A 19,152-nucleotide genomic window follows, 5' to 3' on the forward strand; every position below is an offset into this window, starting at 1 on the left:
TTTCAATATTTACAAACTTCATTTACACTTTCATCTGTAGTCTGTGAAAATCTCCATGTTTCATAATGCGCTCAGAGTGGCTCGACAGCATGTGTTGACCAAATATTTGTATACAGAGAGAGGTTATTTTTTCTTTCGTTTTCTCAGTTAATGCAGTTCAGAGTGCTTTACAGATTACTGACGAACTGTCAAGAAGCACGACAGATATACAGATATACCAAAAAAGGGATAAAAATGCATGCATGGAAATATAAAACTCCGATATACTGCATATATATATAAAAAGATTTTTGATAAATTAATGTCAGTTAACTTCAAATTAAACCTGAGAGATCCAGCAAGACAAAATTGCTTTTAACTGCTTAAGAGCCTTTCACAGTGTCAGCATCGGCCCTCTTGTCATTGATTTTAATTTTGTTTTGAGTCATACACTCCTCCAAACATAATGAGTGTGAAACAAGTTCGGGTTAAAATGCAGATGATGGCTTTACATTTATCAAGGTTTGCTGACACACATGCTTCTCTTCAAGGAATAATACACTTATTTGCTTTTGCACCAAGAGCCAGATGGAAAGATCAATACCACTTTCTCTGTCTATATCTGTTATACAGCATAAGGCTACCAGCACCAAGTTAACCCAGTTTTTATCTTGTGGCTTATGTTTTTGTCATGTGTGACCATGCTTATGTTCTTTATCGATTTGAAGCACGTCTGCATCTGTGGTATGAAATGTGCTGAATAAATAAACGTGAGGCGTGTATGGGCACCGCCAGGTGAGCTAATGGGGCGCCTGTACATATTGTTCCGTTTTTTTTAGTTCCTTTTGTTCAGCTACAGATTACAGGTTTTTCTACTGTTGGCATTTGAATAAGAGAATCAAATCGGTGTGTATAAGATGCATTATAAACGTCCGATGATTCAGACCTGCTATTATATGTACCTAAACTAATGAGCCGCAGAAATGTTGTTGACTGTCAGTGGCCCAGTTTCAAGCTGTGCCATTTTGGCTAACAATTCATCAGTTGATGATCCACAAAATGACCCTCTGCAGTCATCGTAATCTTCCCTCGTGTTTATATAAGTTACAGCTGCTCTGGCATTGAGAGGTGGAAAACAGAAATCTCTGAAGACCACAGATGGCGGTGGTGTGTGTGAGTGCATGTTAATTGTTGTCCCTTTATGCATATGTAAAACTTTGGGTGGGAAGATGGCAGATGAATAACAGAAATGGAGAGAGAGAGAGAGAGAGAGAGAGAGAGAGAGAAGGAGATAATGACAGTAGCAACTGTTTAAAAAATTTATTGCTGCTTAAGAAGCCAAACACAGTTTATTTAATATGTTTAATTCATTGTTAATTTTGGATTATAAATTTGTTGAGTCAAAAGGTCTTTAGAAAAAATCCAAAAGTTAGATATGTACAGAGACGGGTCTGGATGAGGGTGTATTCAGCCTCATTGGCAGAAAGACTGGGAGCAAGTGGAACCAGCAAGCCTTCATTAAAGTTAAAAATCCTGCTATTACTTCTTACTAGAAAGCAATATTATCACCATCCAAATCCAAGAGTATTGTGAAATTAGGACTTGTGGTGGTGTTGTTGTACAATAAACAGATCCATATCTAACTGTCTACAGGCTGGTTCAACTGGGCTAGTGGTGTTTGAGCAAAGCTAGGCTAAGCATGACTGTCCTGGACTCACGTTACTGATATTAATATCAGTTTTTCCACCTAACCCTGGGCCAAGCAGCAACAAAGAACATTGCTCAAGTTGTCCTCATTCTCACTATCACCTCTAAAAGTATTCAGACAAACAAGGTGGGATAGAGGAAAGTAACGCGCAGAAGAAGTGAGCGGTGTGTGCAGATGGATGAAAGCCTCTCATTGTTCCGCTCACTATGTGGGGAAGTGGGTGGTGGTGGGAGAGGAGAGAGACAGACAGAGAGACAGACAGACAGACAGAGGGCGGACGAGCACTCAGGAAGATGCTGGCCTACATTTTGTCTAATGGAGCACTGTGTCAGCTGCACACGCACACACACACAGAATTTCATCTGTAAATTACAGGCACAAACTAATGTATTTATACTGCCAAGAATGAAGTAACTTACACATTGTCAGGTAAATGTGCTTCACATTTCTCATTTGACATGGTCTGAATGGTCAAACTGCACTGACTGTTAGCAGAATTAGTAGCAGTTAGTAGAAGAATTTCTGTTAGTTTATTCTTTTTTTTTTTTTTGCCAAAGCAGTTTTCAACCCATGAGTTGGAGATATTTAAAGTTCTGTCATTGTAAGCTGTGGTGTGGACACTAAGTGAAGAAGGGGACAAAATAAATCTTTATTATACGAATACAAACCTTTTGTCGGGAACAGGATCTCTCTCCCTCTCTCTGGTTTTGTGCTGATTTTGTGACTCATCTGCTATTAGCAGTCACAGCAGCAGCGGATTCTGCACAGCGTTTGTCTTCACTCTGTCAGTCTGTAGGAAACAGAGCTGCACAGACACACTCTGAGTCTCACTGAGCTTCAGAGTGAGCTGTTTGTGTTTCTTGGATAAAGCATCGACGCTGCTGCTGTATCAAATCTATGCCAGCCTGCTGTTTCTGCTGCTCGCCCTGAAGGTAAATGTACTCAAAGTGTTTATCGATGAATCCAGGCTGAGGGATTTTAGAACTCACAACACACTAATAGGCTACGTAGCCCAGGGTTATTATGCCCAACCTAATATAATCTCATCAGTACAGGAGCTGTGACACAGGGTCAGGAACAGGAACTTCAATCCACCATTCGATTTAATGGTGCAGTCGGTTTTTTGCAGTATGTGATGCTTAAATAAATCCATGTAATCAAGGATAATTGTGAGAGTGGAAGGATAATTGTGAGAGTGGACATTTGGGCTTATTGATGTGCACAGCTTCACAATAACTAAAAAACAAATCCATGACATGTATGATGAAAAAGAAAAAAACACTGTTCCCACTGCTGTCAGGTGAAACTATTCATAAAAAGATAGATAATGTATTAATCTACTTTAAAGTACTTGTTGTGCAAAGAAAACGCAGTTCTAAGGGACAAACTTTACGAGGACATGTGAACCAACAAAAGGCCAGGACTATTTACGCACTCAGGAAAATCTCAACACAAGATATGTTTCAGTTCCAGGTGTAACTGGGTTGTTTCAACGTCAGCACGTTCAGGGGTCAAAGCTGGCTGATGTTTTTCTGTCTATGGAGCGTGAGCTGCCCGCGTTGGCAGTTTGAGCGACAGAAATGGGTCACGTCTAGCTTGTGGCAGACAAACAGCAGCACAGGCAGAGGTTTGTATAACGAGGAATCTGAGTGCACTCCATTTACTTACTCTTTCTAATGCTTAAGTGACTAAAAGCACCCACTTGCTGATGAAGATGGGAGGTTTTTTTATTGTATTTTAAGCTCTAGTCCCACCATCAGCACGTTAACAACTGAAACAAGGACAGAGAATAATTCATGTGTGCATTAGCAGTTTACAAAAAATAATGACAACATAATAAAGAGTTAAATAATTTATTAGGTGAAGGTGAACACACACAAAAGAAACAAAATATCAAAGCTCTAAAATAACATAAACAAACACCTGAACAAAATGGGACAGCTTCTGTGCTTTGTGTCACAGGAAGCTCATCTGTGAGAGGTCACTGAGTCTAAACACTCTCTGAAAAGAGCATTTATAAAATAATGTTTGTGGCTGCTTTCACATTTGTTTATTGTTTTTTTTTTTGTCAGTGAAAGAAATACTTCAGCTGGATTCTTTAACACTGAACACAGCAGCTTTCTAATCTGTCCCGGGGTTTCTAAGTGGGATTTGGTGTGCAGCATTTAGTCTAAACTTGTTTGCTTATGGAACAGACATTCACTCATTTCACACTGAAGCGACAAGCCACCTGTTTCACCGGTTGGTGATTGGGTCGCTGTACCTGTATCACATTTATCACGTTAAACCACATCACTCTCACTGTTCACCGTCTCCAGCTGCTGTCTTAAAGTGGTAAAAGTAACACATTAAAAACACGTGTAACCCTTTATTTCACAGACCCACAATTTCATAATATTTTCAAAGCACACTCAAGGAAAGAACAACAGGTATGTGCTCTGATACTAATAACAAAGAAAATGGAGAAAGTTTTGAATTGGTGAAGTGATCATTGATAATACCAATTAATTGCTGCCAAGATCTTTCGGCCACAGCAGATCAGCTGAACATACAAAATGGGAAATATGTCTACAAACAGGAATACAGTTTAACATATATATAAAAAATTAAATTTGCTATGATAAATGAACATTAAATCAAGAACTACTTTGATTAAATAAAGTAGCTCTTTCAATGATATTTCCTTATTACGCAGGCATTTCCAGGAAACTTCTTAGCAATTGTTATGAGGAAAGTTTATGGACCCGTCAACTGTCCCCAAACCTTCTACCGGAAATATACAATATACAGGCATAAACAGCTGGGAAAAAAACATAAATACTTTAAAGGATAAAACCACTGGGTTTGCATGATTTTTGTCCATAATTTACCATTTTACAATATACCAACCACAGCAACAAGTAATTTTTTTAAAATTCACAGCCAAGGGTTTCAGTTCTTTTGACGACATTATTAAAGTCAACATGTAGAAACTTTAAATATTCAAGAATGAAACAATTTATTGTATTTATTTTGGTTCTTGTTTGTTTGCTCTTGTTTTTACTTCTGCATTTGATTTTTCAACCTACATAACAGATGCACAGTCCTTCAGCAGATAACTATCCTTTCGGGGACACTGAATCATCTTTGAATGCATTACTAGAAAGAATATTTCCCCACTTGACACTTGGCAATTCGACATAATTATCTACAAAATAAAAACAAAAGAAGTGCTCACTGTGATGGATATCAAGCAATTTGTAGTCTCTACAATTTTCATAATGCAAATGGAAACCAGCTGGTGCCTGAAGAGCACTTAATCATTCAAAATTTATCTTTTAATTTATAGTTAATGGACACAACATCATCTGCATTCTCTTTCAAAACAAAGAACAACTGTTAAACGCCCTACGTGCCATCAGGAACTGAGACCGGAAGTTGTTTTTCAGTGTTTATTCTGATTCAGTGGCTCGCTTTCCTGCTAACACAGTGTTTTAAAACTATGGTGACTGTAGGGTGCTGTTCTGTGAGAGCCAGATTAAGGCACTGATCAGCTTCAAGGTGAGTTGAAGGGGAGCACATCGATTTGGCATAATGTTTATCCATGAGTGTCTTCAGTAGCCTTTTCTTGGACTCCACTGAGGGTACAATTCAATCAGGTGGTTCCCTCTCACTTTGTGTACGTGTGTGCTTAAGTGCGCATCACCGAAGACAATTTCCTGACTGATGAATATTGTGCGTTGACATTTCTTTGAATTCAAAACGCCAATTCGGTGAGCCCAGCAAAAAAAACCCTCAAAAGTGGGCCAGTGCCTGCAGTCACGTTCCTGGCTGCTTCGCTCTTTTTGAAACGTGTGTGCTTCACCTCAGCTAAACTGCAAATGCAGGGTACAAACAACAGTGACTGTTCACCGTTATCTCCCATGACCCCTCTTCGACCCTCTGATGTGATTCTTTTTTTTTTTTCTTGCCTTCCTACCTGCAGAAGGATGTGTCTGAAAGGAACTGTGGCACTGTGTGGTGCCCTGCGCCCACATGGCTCTGCAAACATGGGAGCCCACTGGTGTTAAACAAACTCCTCCCATTTTTCTACAAGCCTCAGAGGAGAAATAAATATCATGATGTTGGGGCTGACAGAGTGACGCAGGGTGAACTTGGTTATCAGAGTGAGCAGAGGAATGAAGTGGAAAAAGGCAACTGATGTTTAGTTTACAGAAGCCAATTGAGACATTTGTTGACCCTGTACTCATTGCAGGTAACATTTATTAGCAATATCATCATTATTATCATATCATGTCCTTGTGAATCATCAGCTCCATTTACACAACGTGGTGTGAGCGACTGCACTTACATAGTGGTCTTTTAGATTGTCCCTCAACACAAATACCAACATTTATTGAACTCAATTACCCCCCCCCCCCTCCAAAACTTAGCAGGGGTTCCACACACTGCAATGGGACATCATTGAGTAAAGATGCCCAAAATAAACGAGAAAATATTCCTGGTAGATTACTGTGTAAAGTGAATAATGTATTTTGAACATTAAGCCTTCAAATTAATGAATCGGTCACTCAAACTAATCCTCATAGATCATATTTATTCTCTCCATCGTGGTACCTGAAAAAACACACTTGCACCAAAATTTATTCTAAAATGACATGACAAGATGAACATCACATTTGAAGTCATGATGTTTGAGTGAGTCCTTCAGCGGCCCCTTAACCAGCAGGGGGCAGTGTCACATGGGCATCACAGTGGTCAAAAATGGAAATTACAATCCTTCCGCCTAAAGAGCAGGATTTATATTTCCTTTTAACTCTATTGCAGATGCAGAAAAAACTGTGTTTCCATTAACAATATTGCATTAGAGAGTGTTGATGGAAATGGCATAATTCAAAAAATGTCCTCAATTTGACAAAAAAACAAACAAACAAAAAACGTCTCCCCAGATAGTCCCATGAGATTCCCATTCTCAGATTAATTCACACATTCCCAGCCAAAGTGACTGATTTTGTTTCTTCTTCTTTGAGGTTTATCAGCAGCTGGCGATGCAAAACGTGGCCGATACTTCCATCTGCTGATGCAACTACGGTTTGTATAACGTTTTGTTAGAAAACACACTGAATTAACTCCCCCTTTTTGTTTCATTTTTGCTTCACATTCACTTGACAATTAAATGGGAACGGAGCAATAGACTCCTTTTCAGTTCCAGCATCGGTACAGTACATGCGTCACTCATCTGGTATAGGGGAGTTACAGTTCCCATGGTAGATATAGATGGGCCCACTACAGTGGTAATACAACTGAAACACGTCTCCATATCCGTGGTCCCTCCACCAGGTGCACAGCTGCCTGTTCCAACCACAGGCCAGGGAATAAAAAAGTTCAGGATGCTCCATGCCAATCATGGTGAAGAAGTCCTGGTCACCCAGATGGCCCCTGAAACGATACTGGTCCGCTAGTTTGGCCACGTTGCTAGGCTCCAGCAGCTGGTTGTAGAGAGCTGATGCCCTCATAGCACCCAGGTCCAGTAACATCACGCCACTGTTGAAGCCTGGTAGGCCATCAGGAGGAGGTTCACCCACTTTGGTTTGAGGGTTCTCCTTACGATACTGCCAGAAAGTGTGTCTGAGGAAAGAAGGAAAGAGGTTTACATGACATGAAAGTGGAAAATGCAATATTTAAAGTTTCAATTCTGTGAGGTTTATAGCGGCATGGTTCACACCAGTGAAATTTCACAATTATTGGATTCACAAGCAGAGGAGAGTCAGTGAAGGGCTTTCTCATAGAGTTCAACTTATTGTATGGTGTCACTGGGTACTAAGATCTGAGACCCGACTCGAAGTTATTTTTCTCTAGGGCTCACTGACAAATACCAAACTGAAAGGCAGTACATGGAACAAATATTTCACAAAGAGACGGGGATGAGTGGAACCTGTAGGTGCAAAAATGTTGGGAGCCATGTGTGACATATCAGCCTGAATCACTTCAAAAGGGTATCTCCCTGAATGTGAAACTCATCCCTCTGCACAGTCTGGAATGCTGAGGGTGAAATATCTCACACATATGTACGTTTGAGCTCTCGCACATTTAGAAAAGCGAGGGTCATCTCTGTCTCGGTCCACGTTTACTGAACAAACAGCACTGTGGCCAAAAACAGGAAGAGAGCTGGTCCAGGAGTGTCACAGCATGTTGGAGTGCCAGAGGCTTGTGCCAACTGAGCACACTGTCCTGCCAACACACCAACTCTGAAGTAGCTAAATAACACACAGAGCTTCATTCAACAACCATTTGTATGCACACAAGTAAGACTGTTTGGGGGATTTATTGTTATTATCTCATTTCCAGAGTTTACACTGGCAAGAAGATTGTTAGTATGGTGCAATAGTTAGCACTTGCTTTATATATGCAGAATGTAATGTAGGGTCACTATTTTGGCACACTTGAGTAACTTGCATGCCAGCAACAGTCCTGCTGTATTTTTAGGTTGCACGAAGAGATCCAGTCAAATTACAGCCCTGACATGTAATAGTTCAAAGGAGCAAAATACAGTTCATTATTCCAGCACTAGTAATTACTGTATTTGTCCAACACTTTGCCACATTTAAAATGCCGGATTGCAAAGAGATGATGCAATGGTATTAAAAAGAGTATTTGGAAGGTGTCTGTGTAAAACATCTCAAAACCGGGACCAGATGTTCAAAGGACACTGAGCACTTGTCAGAAGCAGAGAGAGAATCCCAAGTTGATTTTTATTTTCTTATCTCTCAGGAGGAACAGACAAAACCCCATACGGAACAAACAGAAAACACAGGATCCTGTCTACATCTGTCACTTCCTTACAACGGTATTTTCATGTTGTTGTGGATTTTAAACTTCTGTAAAGTACAAAATGTCCTTCCGCGGCAGCCGAGGCGATGATGTTTAATTCCCACCGAACTTGAAGATGAATGGGAGAGAACCCCTTCTTGTTGTGTACACTCTCCACAGAATTGAGATTATTTTTAGTACAGGCCAAGCATGAGAAAAGCTACTGATTAAATATTAACAGTGAAATATGTCAGCTTAAAACACATGGGGTGAAAATACAGGGGAAACAAATTTGTCAAACTACATATGTGTCATCCTTTGAGTCACACAAACAAGTTACAATCAACTGAGCTCTGCCTTCTCCACTCGTGCAGATCAAAACACGTGGGAAAACTGAGTAGAATAATTGTGCTTCATACTGTAGTGGTTACTACTATCTCTCTCTCTCTCTCTTGTGCAGCTTGATCAAATCTAGTGGGAGCAGCAGATTCTCTGAATCACGCTTTGATATCATGACTGACCTATATTCAGCAGCTGTAGCTTATCCACACAGTTTTATACAGTCTGTTGGTTTGGTAGTTGGGGACTCATGGCCCCCGTGGAGCACTTACCATTTTTAAGACATAAAGTGTGGTCTACGTGCCTTGAGACACATTCGGGACGAGGAGAGTCGGTAAGGGGACATTTACACAGACTTTTTCATTCTGCTGTTTTGACATAAGAATGCAGTGAGCGAAACACATTGGCCAAAATATGTGACTGGCGGTACAGTAAAGCAGGAGTTAACATATGTGAAAGGTTTTTGTGATTCAGAGATATGACACGGTTGACTGTTTTTGTTAACATTATATTGTTTTTCAAGCAAAAGCATAAGTGGTTGCAGTTATTTAATTCAAAGGATTTGCTGCTTTTCTTTGTCATTCGTGATAGTAAATGAGGATGTCTTTGGGTTTTGGACTGTTGGTTAATTTTTTGACATTTTATGAATGAACTGATTAATTGTGAAGATAGTCAGGAAAATAATAAAAAAAATATATGATCATTATTTGCCGTCCGAAAACAACAATTGGGCATTTTGATTGTAGTTGTAAGGGCAACAATTTGTAAATGACTTAAAAACACATCTGTGGCAATCCCATCTTGTTACTAATAGGCCAACATACAGACACTCTCATAGTTGCGATAGCTGCAGGGCTAATAGAGTCCTGTCTTATCTTGTCTTATCTGATCTTATAAGCTAAAGTCAGATTGCTTGATGCTGCCCTAATGAAAACATAAGAAAGGTATTCAAGTTTTAACAGATATGCAGAAAGCCATAAAGGGCAGAAACTAATCATGTGACTCCTCCTTGATAAGAACAAATATTGGAAATGTACAGTAACTATATGCAGGATATCTGCAAAAACTACTACTACGCCTGTAGACGACCTGACTGAATGTCTGTGCTTGTACACGAGCAGATACAGTAAGTGCACTGTAAACATGAAACATGACTGACTGTACTGTATGATGTTTTGATGGTACCGACCACTGTATAAACCCAACCTCTTTTATCCATATGGCATTATGTAACATCCCTCGAGTCAGAAATAATGAGTTTTGGCATTCCCAAATGTTAAACTTAAGAACAGATAAAGATTTACTGATGTTAATGCAAGCTTTGTTTAAAAATACAAACAACAAATGCAACTTTCTTCAAGTTTGACCCAGCAGGAAATGAGAAACTTGCATTTTTGTTAAATTGTATCAATAAAATCCATTAGCAGCATACAACCTGCAAATATTTCCAGTGAAGTTCTTACATAAATAACATCAGGAACTATTTACACAACGGCTACAGACCTGATACCCAAATGCATGTGTTTACAATTATTGGCTCAACTACAACCCTCTCTCATATCAAATACCTCTGTGTTTTTCAGCGTCAAGGCACAAAATATCTGGAAAGAGTTGCCAATATTATATAATAGCTTTTAAAAAAAAAAAACAAAAAAAAAAACCCAAAGATTAAACTGGACATTAGCCATGTTTTCTGGTGTAGTTCCTCATGCTTTACTACTCAGTGAAACTGGTCACTTTGGCATTAGAGAAGCAGTGAGGTTTGAAGGACGAGTACAGAAAGCCGCCCTGTCCTCTGTCACAGTGACTTCAGGTTTTTCTTTTCCTTTGTGCCAGTGTAATCAAACCAAGACAAACTCAACATGTAGCATCTTAGATCAGTGCTCCTGTGAGTGCCTCTTCTGCTGCTCTGCCAGTTCACAGCTCTATCGACTGGTCTCCAATTTTCACTGCCAGCCTTTTGAGTGCAGTCTCTCTCTCTCTCTCTCTCTCTCTCAGTCGTGAAAGAATGAAAAGCATTAGCAGGTGACGGGGACATTCTGTGCTGCTATCCCATCCAAATCTGTCCTCCATTTTGTTCAGGACAAGAAACAGCCTGCTCTCTGGAAAGTGCGAGAAAACACTCTCACTGAGAGGGGAGTCTGGTTCTGGGGTACACAAGTAAGTGGTCTGGTCCTTTTCATCACGAAGTAGTGTGGCAACATGAAAGAGGTATATTACTAACACTGATGGGAATAAAAAGACTTCACACAAGGATGCCCAGAAGAGTCAGACAAATCACAAATCAATTCATTTGTTGCATACCTCACAAAACAATGTTTATTCTAGCCTGACGTACTACTTGGAAAACCTCGTTTTGATTCAAAGAGAGACAGACAAGTATGTCACAGTGAGAGTTCACAGCCATCTGACTGTAAAACACTAAGGTACGTGAGCATGGCAACTTTAAATATTTCACACTCAACATTTGATTTCAGAGAAAACTGGGAATACGTGGGACGTATCACACAATGGAGATCGAACACACAAAGCATCAAGAGAGTGACTTGCTTCTTGCTAATGTTTCTCATTGTGTGCCCGTGGCGTTGACTGTGACACATAAGCGGGTCTTGTCTGGTGGGTTTTAAAACATCACAAACGCAGCTGCAGGGAAAAGATGCGGATCTTTTTTTTTTTTTTTCCAATGATGAACTTTTCAGTGGCAGGATGTGCTTTGAATGCGGCTGGTGGGAGGACGTGTTCTCCTGCATAATGCTGCGTCCATTAGCACCAAAACAGCGCAGCAGCTGAGAGCCCTCTCCACACAGGAAAACACTTCAGTGAAGAGGATTCACGCAATGCATTGCTAATACCAAGTTTCAAAAAAATTAAAACACTGTAAGGCCCATTAAGCACTGGCTAACGTCTAACAAGCGAGCTCACCGCGCTTAAAAGCTGGTGGAAGATTTGTACCTAAAATGGTCTCTTTGGCTGGATTATTTTATAAAGAAATTATGTAATATACTGACAGTGCAACCATGTTGGTATGTTCCACAGTGCAGTGCAGCACAAGTGAAATTCCAGCAGACTCTCGTATTGCTCCAATAAAATACAACCCCAGTTATGAGTTATGTTTTCCCCCCCAGACGCTGTGAGTCAAACTCCGTTCTCATCCCTCACTCACAGATCCACTTTTATTTTTTTTTGCCATTTTAATGACATGACATCTACCTGTAATTCTGTTTTAGAGACGATAACCTTCTCAGTTCTGTTTTACAGCGCAAAATTGGAATATTTTGTGCTTTCAATTTGTTTTTCCCCAGCTGGAATCTATTTTCTTCTTATGCAATTGTTTGATCTTCAAATATAAGGCTCCCCTAAGATTGCTAAAGTGTCATATAAAGAAAAATAAAAATCAAAGCACGTCAGTCAAGTGTGCCAAAAGCATATTTGGGCCAATATGGTTGACGACCCTCAACTCTCATTTTGCATGGAACACATCCAGAAATCAGTTTGAGGGAAAAAAAAAAATCCACTAAAAAAGATGTGTTGTTCCATTAAACACTGGAGACAAACTGTAGAGTCTCAAGTGACAGAACACCACAGCTCCCCAGATGCTGTCAACAGTTTGTAAATTTCCTTTAGACAACAGATAAAAGACAAATTAACTGCTGGTTCTGAGATGTGCTTCAAAACTCTTGATATCATATCAAACTGTGGACTAACCCAGGTTCATACACACACACACACACAGGTCTACAAAGACAGACAACGAGTTGTGAGTTTGTGTGAGACTTTTTCGGCCGGTGAGGCTGTGTATGCTCAACAGCACGATCTCCTGCTACGTTGCCATGTGTTTTACATGAGTGTGTCCGGGCCAACAGGAACAACATTAGCAGGAGTTTCCCAGGCTGAGTAACCCATTGAGCCAGTGGAGTGGCAGGGCTGAGATACAGATCTGTTTTGAGATGCTGGTGCCAAGTGGGGCCTGGCAGGAAAACTGCAGCTCCACTTTTTATGCAGAAAGCAACATTTACAGTAATGCAGACTAAGCTTCACAGTCTCGCACGTACGCACAAATACTATCTTTCCACTGATGATACACTTATTTCACTATTTTGTACATTATGATCATGTTATCCAACAAACCAATGCATGCATACAAAACCGCGTGTGTATAACACTTACATTTACCTAATATCTGACAAATTCACTTAAGTACTTATTTATCAATAGGTTCCAAATACCAGAGGCCCTGGATAAAAACTTAAATTAATGATATGGTGAGAAGGAAAGTTTAACTGAATGAATGTGACGCCTGAAACTTGGGAAAAGTGGAGCAACTTCCCACTCATCAAATCCTTTCCCTGAGTTCAGACACGGTCCGCGGAGGTAACACAAAACTCACAACAGACAATTTAATTTTGTCCTATTATCAGGTTGCTCGCAGAATTAATGCTAATTATCGACAGCTGATATGATCTGCTTCGAGCGCCGCTAAAAATGAAAAACTGCTGGCTGAACGATACTTGAGATCGGCTCGGGACATGCAGATTGCACACGTAACATTTAACGTGAGGGCAAGAACTGTAATTTCATGATGCAGTTGATTTTAATAAACGCTGTACATAAGATACTGAAACATAAGTAAACCATGAAAGAGCTGTGAGTTATTATCTTAATATGCCTTCAAAACATTCAAATTCAAATGTTCAGATTCATTGTTTCATTCACACACACAGCTGGAGGAAACCACCTGCCTGTGTGTTTATCTCAGTAAGCAGCTGCTTCATGAAACCTCCCACCTGCCCCTGCCTCGTGTAGTCTTACTATCCCAGAGCGCACACACACACACACACACACACAGTGACGTCCTGTTTTGATGCCATGCCGGGGTGGAAAACAGTGAAGTAGTCTAAACGGACCAGACGTGTTTGTTTTACTATCTTGGAACAGCACGGAAAAAATCAGCTGAGGAACAAAGAGCTTGAAAGTCTGAGCGTCTTGTTGTTTTTTTATGTCTTTTTACGTGTGCACGCACACACACACACACACACGCACATGCACACACCTCAATGGCAGTTATTAGCATGAAATTTAAATCTCAACAACAGCTGCTGTTATTATTGAGTGGTTTGTGTGTATTTCAATTAGCTTAAGTCCTATGAACAACAGTGAGTTCAATAAGCACCAAGCGGCTGACGGGAAGAGCTAACAGTACAGTGAGACAGTACAGTGAGTTGATCTGTATTCGTTCTCAGTCGTTAGTCAACAGCTTTCCAGATTGACACAAGACTTGAGTGTGTCAACAGAAGTTTTTCTTTTTTTTTCCCCATTCAACAAAACTATTTGATGGCTGATAACTTCAACATCAGTGGCTAAACTTGTCTCGACGCAAGCATCTGTAGAAGAACTTATGACAAAGACTAAGACGCATTGAATGCTGATGTCTGACATTTGTTGTAACTCTTCAACACACACGTTTCCAGTGTGGTTGCTCCTGGTCTGAGAGGGCCACCCGGTTTGCAGAACTGAGGGTGAGGCAAAGATTTAAGTCTCAAGTTCGATACTTGATTGACGTCAAGTTCCCAGTGACATATTACCAGTTCGAGATGGTAATGTGGATCCTATCAGTGTGTTTGTCTGTTCTGGGAATGTGCAGATCATTTATTCAATCCAGACAGCTCTGACAAAGAGCATCTGAATCACAGGATGAGGGCAAAACATTTCCCTAAAGAGCCATCTCTCTCTGCCTAGATTCTGCCAAATCCTTAATTATTTGTCTGTCATGAAGGGAATAAAACAACTCCAAAACAGCGCGTCATGCAGTCAGAATTGCAATTGCATCTTGCAAATGGTATCGTGGATCACGTCTTGCAGCGTTGGCTTATTTGAAGCTCATGGTCGGTTGATTTTTTTTTTTTTTTTTTTAAGATGACACCAAAGTTTCAAGTTTCATTCTGAGTTCATATGGCTGCAATGTGTAAGTAGCACATTAGCAACACATCAGCAAACTGTCAGTGTTCAAAGGGCTTCTACATGCTTTCCATCCTCTGCAGCGCAGCGCATAGATTCTGACTGGAAATGAAGCATGAGCTGAGGCATCATACTATTACACTATACTGCAGATTTAGGAATGCGGTGTTACTTTAAACCGAGTGACATATCTGCTTAAACGTTTCCACTGGTTTTCAGTACATTAGAACGATCCTTATTGAGGTGGAGTGCCAAATACATCAGTGATGAGTTATTTTAGATTAGAAACCTTAAACACAGGGTACAGACATGAATAGTCTATTTGTGAACTAGAATCAACAAATATATATGATGGGGATCTTTGTTGTTTTAGGTTTGATTTGAAGACAATTGTTAATATTTTACAACTCCACATTGTAATTTATCATCCAAGTCCTGGACTGACAGTCGTTACACAAATCAGCATGAAAGGCCAGTACTTACTTCTGTTAAATGTTGCCTTAATTTGGTTGCAATTAACACTGCTAACGTCCGTGTGAATCAGAGTCTGTATGAGAGACTTCTGATGTCCTTTCTCACTTAAAAACTGTAACATGCAAATAACAGTGAATGTGCAAGTGAGGCTCAGACAAACTCACATCCATCTGGGGTCAACAAGACCTAAATTTGTTTTTCTTGGTTTTAAGATGTTGTTCTCATCTGCCTGTTATACCCACTCACCTGTTACCAGTTAACCTGTTTACCTGTGGGATGTTATGTTTGTTTTGATTGTTCCACAACTTTCCCAGTCTTTTGTTTCTTTTTGGCTCCTCTCCCAACTTGTTTAAAACGTGTTGTTAGCATTGTCACATTCAGAATAAGCAGGTATTTCTAAAAATCAGTAAAGCTGATGAGGTAAAACATTAAATGGTAAATGGACTGTACTTACACTGCATTTATTATTTTAACACTGGATCTGAGTTAAATTATGAACACTTTAGGAAGTGTTAAATTAACTCTGCAAAGATTGGGACAAAATAAACACCAGAATAGTGTTAGACATGTTTTTATTTTATGTGAAGATGTCTTCCAGTTGAGAGGCAAAGCCCAAAAGTCAGGACTTTTCTCTTGACAGATACCGGCCCTTTGATCCGATCTTCAGCCAGAAAACATCCTGACAGTGAGTGGACACTTCAAAGCTCAGGCACCAAAATGAAAGCAGTTATTTCTGTGCAATTCACATTTGGTTCTTTTGTGTGGTTCTGACAAATCTACCCCACTAATAACTGATGTGCTGTGCCACATTGCCTACCTGTAGACTGGCTGCATCTCTCTGGTGATGCCTATTACCGCTCCTGGAGGAAACCGGTCAAATTCTTGGAAAAGGTCCCTGATGTTGGTTCTGTATTTGAGGTCCAGGTCAAGCTGTACTATGCGTGTCAGGCCTACAAGAAGAGCACAACACTGTGATTAGGGAACATGAACCTTCAGAAAAACATCCAAGATTATTTTAAACACGCGTGAACTACTAAAAGAAACGGCTGCTGTTTGACAAGGAACAAGGGACCACTGTCCACCACATGTGAATGAAATGAGCTTTCCAGTTTAAGAAAGGATCCCAGGAAATGTAATTGTGAGCCGACTGTGCACGTAGACCGAAGTTCTCTGACTGGTAGCACATTATGAAGGGACTGACTGCCTGCCTAATCACTTCTTAGAGTCATTCCAGGAACACACAGTTATCAGAAACAAGAGCAGACTCTGACACGACTGAATGGTCGTTCTGCAGAGGTGCTTCTCACTTTTGTTTTTTTGTACCACTGACCTAAAAACACAAAAACTGCTTGAAACTGTGGGGCAAAATGCAGAGAAAGTGCAGCTGTGTGAACGTAACACAGTAAATGATTAGCACTGCATCTTATTTGTAGATGAAATTGTAACAGCTGTATCCAGGATATTCAGGCCTTCATCTGTTCATTGTTTCAACTTCCTGTGTTTTGCTGGTTGGCATGGCGATGAAAGGATGGGATATACTCAGGAATGGTGTGCCAGGGGCACAACACGATTATTGAAACACTTGTCAGTCAAAAGAGGACGACCTCTAGTATGAAGGCAGTAAACATTCGCTGGCGAGGGAAAAGCTTGCTTTGACGGCAGCTGCTGAATTGGTACAACTGATGATGAAGGACTTAATGGATGAGGGTACTTAAAAATAATGAGCTGCATGGATTGTCAGCATCGTTGACCATCAGGGCTCAAATCAACATGATTTCAAACGTGTTTCACTTCTTCTTGTTGAGATCCAGTAGCTATCAAGTACAAAGAAAATGTGTATTATAAAGAGGGGAAATGTGACTTTCTATTTGTGCTGCACCTTCAAACCAGTATGTCACAATTGGTACTAAATAAAGGTACTTAAGAAAAATAAATATAATCACCTACACTTTCCGTGTAAACAAGACAGAGTACATTTGATTTCACCTTGGCTTACAAATTAATCTACAGTGGATGCTGATGTGCCATTTTTATGCTGTGAAGTTTATCAATGTCGCTTTAAAGCAGGGCTGCTAAAATATTTGAGTGACATTTTCTGCTGAAACAAGTGACGGAAAAAGAAGACTCAGCAACACGGCAGTGACCTGTTTTCTGTGCTCTCCAAACAAGGAAGCTGCCATCACAATGCCTTCATGTGCTGTGCCAACACAGAGGGGCTCGGGAGAGTAATCTCCGAGTGGTCGGTGCTGTTTGTTTGTACTGACAGGGTTTAACTGGTGGGAGTGTAACAGGAAGAGGGCCTTCAGTTGTTACAACAATGTCATGTGGTGGGTTTGATGTTACGTCAGTGACTCAACACAAAGTCCTGTGAAGGTGAAAGTAGGGCTTCGTGTGGTGAGGTGTGTTTTATCACAGCATATTATGATTATGATGTCAATAAACACACAATTGAAAAGTTAAACAAGACTCTGTTGATGCTTGCTGCTCCAATTTTTCAGATGTACCACGACTTTGGGATTCAGTTTGGGGTGAAACGCTTGTTTTTTGGTATTGCATATAAAATAAAAGTAGTGTTTTCAGCTTTGCTCAATGGGCAACAACAGGCTGTGTGTCTTCTGTAGATGCCCAGTCATGGTTTGTATAAAAGTTCTTCCACTGCTGGACTTTTGTATCATAAAAACTGTAACCACTGAGTGACTGAAGCAACCATGTCGGCATTGTTATTTTTTTTTTCAGCATAGCTACAAGCCTTTGTCTGAAATTAAGTACATCTCGAACATTCATCACAGCCACAAACACGTGTTGTTTTTGTATGATAAGAGAAGTTGATTGTAATGTTACCATAACTGCCTGCAGAGTCAGGCAGATAACAAGAGGGACATCTGGCTTATTGACACAAAGCCAGGTCCAAACCATGGACAAAGCACCTTTTAGTCACTGTTGACCGGCACACAGCTGGTCAGTTAACCTGCTCTATGATGTGTTATTGGCCTGAAATTTAAAGCTCTGTTGAACTCCAGGTCTTGCAAGGATCAGCAACATAGATGACATGAAATACAGGACACTAAATACATCTAGACAAAACCACAACTTGAGAACTGTTTAAGAATCTAGAGATAAATGTTTTATTTCAATGACCCCTTATGTATTTACGCTGTTTAGAGAGGAATGATTCTCCACCTCCAAGCAACTGCTTGGAAACAAAATTGAAATTTAAGTATAAATTAAGGGGTTCTAAATTAATCTTGGCCAGGTGAGTGGGTGTTGTTTATTGCACGAATAATGTTGTTATGGGGCAACTCGCCTGAGGCTCTGGTCAGGGCAGACAGTCCTCAACTCATCCACAGCAACAACAAACACTGTTACTTAACATCACATTTTCAGGAAGAAAGTGGGTCAACCTCATCAAACCCTGAGATCAGTCTTCATGTGAGCATCACGAACAGTATCATCAACAGGAAGGAGAAATGAAACTGAAATTAATTAAAGTTACTTTTCGCCCTCATTATGTTCCCAAGCAACTAAAATAAATTTCAAACATTTATTCATTATTGAATGAAAATCAACAGCAACAGTTGGTGTTTGTTATTACCCAAATTGTATTTTTACCTTTGTTGGATGTTGGATTTTTATTTTTCATTTTTATTTTTGCTGGACTGCAAACCAAGTTTTAGACTTCAGCTCACTGAATGTTACCCTTTTCCAGTATGATACCATTGCTTTAACAGAAAACAGTCCTGTTGACCATTGCTAAAACTGTCATTTTGATAGTCACGGTGGACACTGACTGCAGTCAGTTCACTAACCACAAAACAGTAAACAAATCTGCTGCAGTTATGGTAAAGTCTGTCTGTCTGTCTGTCTGTCTGACTAGTTAGTTAAGGCTACACCAATATGACAGATTAGCT

General features: G+C 40.1%; 1 protein-coding gene across 7 annotated transcripts in view; it reads right to left on the reverse strand.

The window, feature by feature from the left end:
- Nucleotides 1-3,526: 3,526 nt before the first annotated feature.
- xxylt1 (xyloside xylosyltransferase 1) overlaps nucleotides 3,527-19,152 on the reverse strand; it is a 30,318-nt gene continuing 14,692 nt past the window's right edge. For all 7 annotated transcript variants that reach the window (XM_046391459.1, XM_046391458.1, XM_046391460.1 and 4 more), the window contains 2 exons: nucleotides 16,062-16,194; nucleotides 3,527-7,294 (listed from right to left, as the gene is read on the reverse strand). In XM_046391459.1, the coding sequence (XP_046247415.1) occupies nucleotides 6,898-7,294; nucleotides 16,062-16,194 (530 nt within the window). In that variant the 3' untranslated portion in view covers nucleotides 3,527-6,897. The remainder of the gene's footprint in view (nucleotides 7,295-16,061; nucleotides 16,195-19,152) is intronic.

The sequence above is a fragment of the Scatophagus argus genome, chromosome 6 (assembly GCF_020382885.2).
Source record: "Scatophagus argus isolate fScaArg1 chromosome 6, fScaArg1.pri, whole genome shotgun sequence".
In the NCBI taxonomy this organism is placed as follows: domain Eukaryota; kingdom Metazoa; phylum Chordata; class Actinopteri; family Scatophagidae; genus Scatophagus; species Scatophagus argus.